This window comes from Poecilia latipinna, unplaced genomic scaffold (assembly GCF_001443285.1).
Source record: "Poecilia latipinna isolate Pla-1442-1.1 unplaced genomic scaffold, P_latipinna-1.0 Scaffold66, whole genome shotgun sequence".
Lineage (NCBI taxonomy): Eukaryota > Metazoa > Chordata > Actinopteri > Cyprinodontiformes > Poeciliidae > Poecilia > Poecilia latipinna.
Genome location: NW_015112682.1, coordinates 197,408 through 206,074, shown reverse-complemented (window position 1 = coordinate 206,074; position 8,667 = coordinate 197,408). Strand labels below are relative to the sequence as shown.

At 39.0% G+C, this 8,667-nt stretch overlaps 1 protein-coding gene across 3 annotated transcripts in view; it reads right to left on the bottom strand.

Annotated features, from left to right (window-relative positions):
• LOC106964345 (solute carrier family 12 member 5-like) overlaps nucleotides 1-8,667 on the bottom strand; it is a 186,162-nt gene that overhangs the window by 52,300 nt on the left and 125,195 nt on the right. For all 3 annotated transcript variants that reach the window (XM_015059827.1, XM_015059834.1, XM_015059844.1), the window contains exons 2-3: nucleotides 4,932-5,032; nucleotides 4,368-4,505 (exon numbers count right to left, since the gene is read on the bottom strand). In XM_015059827.1, the coding sequence (XP_014915313.1) occupies nucleotides 4,368-4,505; nucleotides 4,932-5,032 (239 nt within the window). The remainder of the gene's footprint in view (nucleotides 1-4,367; nucleotides 4,506-4,931; nucleotides 5,033-8,667) is intronic.

The following is an 8,667-nucleotide window of genomic DNA, read 5'->3' as shown; positions in this document are numbered from 1 at the left end:
GATGATGATGATGATGATGTGGCTGAACACTTGTTTTCATCCACCCAACTTTAACCAGTACCAGGAAATGAAACCATTCTTACTTATACTTTTTCAATCAGATCTCACACTTTTGTAGAAATGTGGAAAATCTTTGTGTTTCTTTAAATGCAATTCTGCTGGAAACATTCCACACTGCCTATAGAGTGATATGTGCATTGTACATTACATATGAGATTTAGAAGGAAAATTTGCTGGGGGATCAACTATGACCTGTGTGACCTCCAGCCTGCACCGTCATGTCACACACCAACCAGTTCTTTAATCTTGGCTTTTCACACTGCGCCAAAGAAAGGCCGCTGCCTCGGCTTCCCTCTGCCTTTCTGACTCGAGGGTGCAATGATGAAGGAGATGGAGAATGAGGAGGGGTGAGCCGAGTGAGATAGAAAGAGGGAAGGTGACGGAGGAGAACGAGAGGAGTCGCTGTGTGAGTGATAAAGCGCCTCAGGCTGCCTTAATGAAAAGCCTCTCGTGGCGATGGAGAGATTGCCTCTGGAATGGGCTGCTGATGGGAGAAGCCACAGTTTGGTTCAAAATGCAGACTAATTAATGTGTTGAAGGGGCTGAGGTGACAGGGGGGAGATTAGAGCTACTCACAGTGCAACCTGAGCTAAGGATAGCTGGACAAGTATGCTTTACATTCAGCATGAAGGGGAAAAACAACATGGGATTTATAGGAAATGGCTTAAATGTTTCCACTATTACTGTTTACCTGCAACAGTCTTACAATCAGATTACAAAACAGCAGATGCACAAACAGTGTGAAAGATTGTCCATCTAAAATGCAGGCTTACACAAATGGCGTTTCTATGGACTTAACCGTAAACAGCTGCTGCCATTAGCTCTTTTCCTGAGAGCATTTTATGAAGCAGAAACATATCGTTAGTGCCTATAGCGCACTGTGTGGATTAGTTATATAAACTGAATATACTCCCAGGAACAACAGCTCTCCAAAGTGCTCGAACACATAAAAGCAAAATTATGTGGCTGGCTGGACACACCAGAAAGAAGACTGTAATATGACATTTGTTTTATTGAATCAAGATACTGAATGAAATACTGGTGTATTTTATGTTCGTTCAATAATGAAAACTTAGTTTGTTTATGATAAAATGTTTTAAAATGTTAAGGAAATTTCCATATTTATGTGTTTGACAATCACTGGGTCTTAATTCATTAACAAAAACAATTGGACTCTTTTATAACAGAATTTTATAACCTTTTTATTCAATAATTTGTCTTAAAATCTGTTGCAGCTTTAGCGCCCTTTATATTTCTGCCATGTTTTGATTTTATTTCTATTTGCTCAAGTTGAGTTGGAAACAATGAATGAGATTATTCAAATATCCTTTTAATCAAATGTTAAAATATTTACATATATAACTATAGTGAAATAATAAACAAATCACACACAATCAATTTCAGTGTAACTTTTGTTTGTTTTCACATTCATTTTTATAATACAATCTTTTTTTAAATAAAAAAGGCAAAGATAAACTGGAACATTATGCACACATTTTACTCTGTTTAATGAAACTGCAATCTATAAAGGCAAGTTGATGTATTGAGGGACCTCACTTTAAAAGCGAAGATCATTACTTAACTGAAAGGACTGCATTGAGCATAAAAGTCAAAACTTATTTGAAGCTGCCATTTGTTTATTTAATCTTTCTTTCATAGAAGCTATCTTGGCATACCAAATAGTGAAGTTATATTTTTAAGCCATAGGAGGAGTGTAGGACTACATAGTTTATGTTTCCAATAGTACTTGGATAAAACAGGTTCCAATCACATCTCTCCCTAATACCAGTCACTGCATCAGAATAATCACTCATACCAGAATAATCACTCCTCTTCAGGTCTTAAGACACAGGGGAAATGTGTCTTGGTGCAATTGTTTGTAAAGGTGTGAATACATGAGACAACGATATTATTCAGGTGTCAGGGTAATTAAAACATAATTAAATAATGCTACTACGGTAAAAAATATGAATAAACCATTCATGCCATCATCCACTGATGACACAAATATCCAGAAAAATGTTCAAGGTTTATTTTTGTTATTCCACTATACACCTGAGTAATCAGGAAACCAACAATTCACTTCTGAGTTCAGTAACCTGTACAAGTTATTTCACTCTTGCTGTTTTCAAAGGCTTGCTGCATCTGCTGGACTCATCTGGAGGGAGAATCTGATAATGTGGGAACTCCGATCTCCTGGGTCAAAAACACTGATTTGCTCCAAGGTGAAAATACTAAAATGAACACCTGTGTCAAAGTAAATCAAAGCCTCGGAACAGAAAGGAGCGGAAAAGTGACAGGAACAAATATGGGAAAAAGCAAAAAGTGAGAGAGAAACTCCAGCTGATTGGACACCTGGAATGACAGACGTGTCAAAGGTCATGAAAAAAGCTGTCAACCTGTCACTGCTTTGGCTCTTCAAAGCCTTAACGTCGTCTTACATCATGCGGGCTGACTGAAGAAAGAAACTTCTGAAAGTCACTGTCTGCCCCAGTTATTTTTATATCCTTCATTATCTGCATTATCTTTTATCATTTCAGCTATGCAAAATAACAAGCTGCTGAGAGGCAAAAATCATAATTTCCCACAGGACTGACAATATAGCTGCACCTGTGTCAAACAAATGCAAGGGAAATTTGTGAAAGTTGAACTACATTCTACTGGCAACCATCAATCGCCAGCAGCAGAAAATACCACGGGAGGGTGTGAGAGAAACTAATAAGCTAGTGGCATTTAAGTGGCAATTCAGTAACATAAACAGGGGATCTAATTGACCACACTTTTAGCGGTGAGTGTATTCCAAAAATATTAGAAAACTGTTCTAATAGGGATTCATAACGACAACTTATTTGGTGAACAAATCTATATTTGGCAACCCATAATCACCATCCAAAAAAAAAACAAAAAAAAAACACACACACAACAGCCCTTTCCGACCGAGGAGGTAATTTTATTCATTGAGACAAATAAATTATTTTACCCCAGTGCAATTTTAAATGCACTGGAAAGTGATGTATTGATGCATACAAACTCATATTGAGTAAAGATGTAGATTGGTGTAAGTTGATTTTAGTAATTTGTTTTATGAGACATAATTTTTCATAACAAAAGCCTGGCCTTTGTGCAGACAGCTTAAACTATCATTGAAATTTTATTATCTGTATTGCAGATAATGGCATCATTAGTCTATGCTTCATCACGGTGGCAATGCAGCAATATTTTATTTTATTGATAAGCTGGAGAATACGCAGTGAGCAACTGCAAGATGATTTTTTTTTAAAATGTCTCCAAGGTTAAAAAAGTAAAAAGGAATTCCAGAAAATCTTTTTACTGTATCGTAGTTTTCACTACAACACACTACAATGATTTCTAGTTTTTACTGATTATGCATTACATGGCCATAACATTCTGACCAGAGACACATTCAGTGAAAAAACATTGATTTTCTCATTATCATGGCTCCTGGTAATGGACAGGATATATCTGGGAGAAAGTGAACTCACTGCCCTTGAAATTAATGCGCGAGAAGGAAAGAAATGGCCAAAAGTAAGAACTTCAGAAACTGACAGTACCCTTGTTAGGATCACTTGGCAGCTCAGAAATTGCTCCAGCTCTGGTGGAAAAAGGTCCAGTGGATGTGGCTCAGTATGACCATAAACTGATCACAATAGGATCATAGGGAAGCAGTGAAGGGCAGCGTCTGCAAGGTCTCAAGTGACAACAGAGGCCAAATGAGGATCAAAACCGAATAGCACTGCAATGGATGAAGGTTATTTTTGATCTCATAACCTTTTAGTCTTCTTCTAGTCTTAACTGTGGCCCAAGTCCACCGGTTATCAGGGGAACCAGAACGTACTGAGCTAATGGGATCAGACTGGGATCAGACAGTGTACTGAAAAACAGGCTTTTGCAACCCAGGTTAATGTTACTTGGGGGGGGGAGGGAACATTCTTAACCCATTATCAGAAATAAAGACACCTTTTTAGATGGAAAATAAAGGGTCAAAAAAGATTAGAAGTCAAGTTACCTTCTGTTTAAGCACTTAGGATTGACTGGGAATCTGCACCACTAATGAACATGACCTTCAACAACGCTCATGTTTGTAGCACATGTCAAAGTAACATCCCCAGGAATGGCAGCTCCCAAAGGTTCCAAGAAGAATATTGACTAAAGTATCACACTGCATGTTTTCTGATCTACTCAATACTGAAGGGGAGTAGCTTTGATCTTAGGACTGTTAGGATTGATGTCTAATCTCCACCATTTGCTGAATATCTGCCGTCTAAGATCACATTTATGGAGGGTACCTTGACGGGTTTCTTGCGCGCTGACTCTGCCTCATTGTTCTCAGCCTCCTCGTGCTCCTTGCAGCCTTGGGGAAGGTTGGAGTAGTTGGCCAGGCTGCTGAGAAGAGACGACACCATAGGACTGGTGTCCATCTCCTCCTGTAGAGACACCAATACATGGATACCATTAGTTAGCAGTGGTGTGGAGATTCTATTAATCAATGGTGTATAACTGCTGACTTGATTGATTCCTGGGTCATCTTTCCAAGAGCAAGAGAAAGAACTCACACCATGTTCCTTATTAGATCCAGAATCCCACTGAGAGCAGATTGTAAATACATTTGTGCAAGGCTGTGGTAAATTGCATTGTTTAGGCTCTTTCCTGTAGCAGTGTAAGAGTCACTTGTATTAACACAAGGTTCCCATATGCCCTTCACACAATAACTACCCTCATTAATCGATGTCAGGGGCCCTTTTCAAAAACTAAATAGTGAGAATGAGTAAATCCTGCATCCAAGAGTCAATGCTGAACATGTGTATTAAACTTCTGAGTGTGTTAGTGTGTCTGCACAGAGTAGATTTTACCTCAAACAAGGCCATGTTCTTGCCATCATATTGCTGGCTCTTTTCAGCGGCAGCTTCACTGCTGTTGATGAAGGGGCTGCTCTCTTTGGGGTTACTGTCACCTGAGAGAAGCAACACATATACAAGATCCTTTTAGACTGTACTGCAATAAAACAGACGAAAAAATGAGCAAACCCACAGGGAGATTAATGCAAATTCAGTTTCTTCAAGTTACATTAAGCTTTTTTTTTCGGGGAAACGGTACCTTTCAAAAGAACACATACTTTAAAGGAGATTATTTTTTTCTGTTTAAGTGCAGAAAGACACATAATGTTTAAAGTACAGGATGTTAGCCAAGAAAGGACGGGAGGCTTGTCATCTCTGTCAGAGAGGCAAAGAAACAGAATGAAAGCTAATGGACTGTGCAATTGCAATATGTGCGGTGCTATATATCCCATATGTCCAAGACTAGAAAATCTCAATCCGCCTCATGCTACACTAAAAACAAGACTGTCCCAAGTCTAAAAACGATTACCACTGAAACATCACAAGCAATCCTTTCCAGCTTCTTTGTCAACAAAACCCTGAGAGGACGAAACAGAGTGATGTTATTTTGGGTGACAGCTAGCTTAAGGCATCAAGGCTCGATGTAGTAGCATCTGTCCACAAGTTCCCACGCCCAAACCGAGAGCAGGTCTGAAAACAAAGCGAAAAAAAAAGTGACGGAAGGTTATAACTGGCTCCCTGTAACCAGTGGGTTGCCTATTTGAACCTTCACTCTGTCGTTGGGGAAGGCACTTCCCCCGCCTTGCTCACTGGTGATGGTCAAAGGGCCCAGCAGCTCAGAATGTGCAGCAGCTTTGCCTCTGTTATTCTGCCCCAGAGGCAGCTGTAGTTTACCATCTCTGGGGCTTACCTCTGGCATCAGAGGATGTGTGTATGAATGGATGAACGACTGATTGTTGTGTAAAACGCAACAAATTTGATAAAGTGCTATGTAAGACTTTTACCATTTGTGATTTTCAATCCATGATATCATAGACACAATCAATGGCCTTGATAACACCAGTTCTCCAGCACTACTATATAACACATCTGATGCTTAGTTGGTTCCTTTACAACCATAGCTCTTGCTTTCATTTGTTGGCTACATGTATTTATTGGTAGACTTAATTAAGGTAGATGTTTATTTTGCTGGAATTGCACAGGCTTTATTATCTCTTTAATTAGGCACCAATTTTAACTCAGTAGGTACCTTTGTTTTGTATGCCACTGTGTGGCACTCATAGATGTAAAATGACTTGAAAGAGGTCAGCTTAGTTTCTGATGAATGTCAGATTATTAAAGTACAGTATGACTCTTCAAAACCAATATTAACCAAATACTTAAGCCCTAAAAATCAAAACTGACTTGTACTGTACCCCTTTTTTATGTTTTTAAACACAATTTCAGACAAATGTTGCTTTCTCAGAATTAAAACAGAAAAATGCACACATTTTTGTATGTGCTTCCCAGTCAGCTTATTTGACTTTTTATTTTTTATTTTTTGTTAAAGTAACATCATGTGCATTGTATAAAAGTTAGAGTTAGACCAAAATGTAAAAGGAGAAAAAAAAAATGTTTCTTTTTTTTTTCTTGGAGAACTTTATTAACCATCTGGTCATATTAAAATACACTTTATGTGGAATAGAATAGAATCAAGCAGCTGTGAATAAACAGCAATAGGCCAGGTTGCAGATGCTATCTAATGACACAGATGGTCTGTTAACAAGTTTATGTTTAAAAAAAACAAAAAAAACAAAAAAAACAAAAACGTTTTAATAAAAATTTGATGAATAAATGAGGTTAGTGTTCATTTTAAGGTGGTAAACTTTGAACATCATTTAGTTTTTACCTGTATGAACTGAACTGTTAAGTGTGAACTGTGACAACACTGACCCCGTCATCAATCAAACCGTCAGAAAGCACCACAGGTGCTGAGGATGAATAGAAATCTCATAAAAACTGCGGTATTACAACTAGTCTGAGTAGAATGATTAAATTCAGAAGCACTTTGTGCAGCACAAATGACAAAGGTCTTGGTCTGAAGGTTGCGCAGTGTCAACTGTCTCATTTGCACCTTCCAGCATAACTTGAGGGAGACAGCAGATTGCTCTCCCTCTGGCTCTTGGTCTCGTCTTGGACTGAACACTGTGAGACTGAGTTATTTATAGCCAAGTTGCTGCAGCCATGATGTCGGAGCAGCGCTAACAGACGGCACGCCGTTGTACAGAGACAACGCAATAGGGCCACTCAGACAGAGGGCACACAGAAAAGGGGGCAGCGTTGAAGGATCCTTTAAAGAGCGCAGAGGCGAGAGAATTAAAAAGGTGGCAGTGGGGTGAAGGAGGTGAAAGAGGAAGAATGCAGATGAAAAGCTGGAGGGACACAGATAGATGGTGAGAGAGTGAACTGGGAAAGGGAGAGCGATAAAGGCTTGGGATGAAACGGGGAGTCGCAGAGGGACGGTAGAGCCACACTTCTGTCTGGCTGTAAAATGTAAAAGCTCCTGCAACATTCAAGTTTCAGTTCACTCTGACCTGCAGGTTAAAATAAACATGGCTGGTAAAAGGGAGACTAAAGTGTCCTGCAAAGGGCTGAGAGAGCATGTGGATTATTTCATTATTTTACCCTCCGTTTCCATCATCTGTAAATTACATCTATAAATAAATAAATGGATGGATGGATGGATGGATGGATGGATGGATGGATGGATGGATGGATGGATGGATGGATGGATGGATGGATGGATGGATGGATGGGAAATAATAGAGTGGACCCCAACCTATTCACAATTCAGTATTTGTGGAAAGCAAGCCTACTTACAGATTTTTTCATAGAGCATATTTGAAATATTGGAAAGAAAATGCAGCCTGGGAAGGTGAAATATTTTGCAGTTCCACTTCACATGCTTTTGGCTGGTTCTGCAAGGCAACCAATCCTGGAGCAGCATTCATTTTCCTTGGCGGTGATTGGTTGTACCCCCAAGAGTGGAGATATGGAAAACTGCAAACATGAGCTTCTGCGGGTGTTCTAAGACAACTTCTACTGTGCATATTAATACATATCGGAGTATTTTTGGTGTTTGAATTGTTAAAACGGGCCTGCACACATTTTTTTTTTTTTTTGGGTGGAGGGTGGTGGGGATCTGAAGCATCTGCTGACTTTAGCTATTCATGGATGGCTGAGGTCTATAATCTACAACATGCACAACTAATTCTTTCTAGTCCACATCAATATGCCTTTATCAAATTACAGTGATTACTGATAAAAACATAAAACCTAAGCAAAATAACTCATTGTGTTGCAGTCAGTGCCGGGATTAAGTTATAATGCCTTGTGAACCTGCAAGTATCGACTAAAATTCAGCTGGTGAAATGACTAAATTTAAAAATGTGTGATAACACAGTGTGTGTGTGAAAGGCTAACTGAAGGCTAATTGAAACCTTCAGTGTATTACTGTACAACACTACACGCACCTCTCCTTGTAGGGCAAAATGGGAACATTTTACAGGTTTTTGACAAAAATCTCATTAAAATTTCACCATAAAAGGCATTCAAATTTCTGAATGTATGTGTAAAAGGCTTAAAAGCGTATAAACAGAGCAGTTTTGAAAGGACTAAAAGGACAAGTGTTAACACCTAGAAATGCACAGACCTGTGGGGGGGGGGGGGGGGGGGGGGAAAAAAAAAAATTTTTTTTTTTTTTTTTTTTATT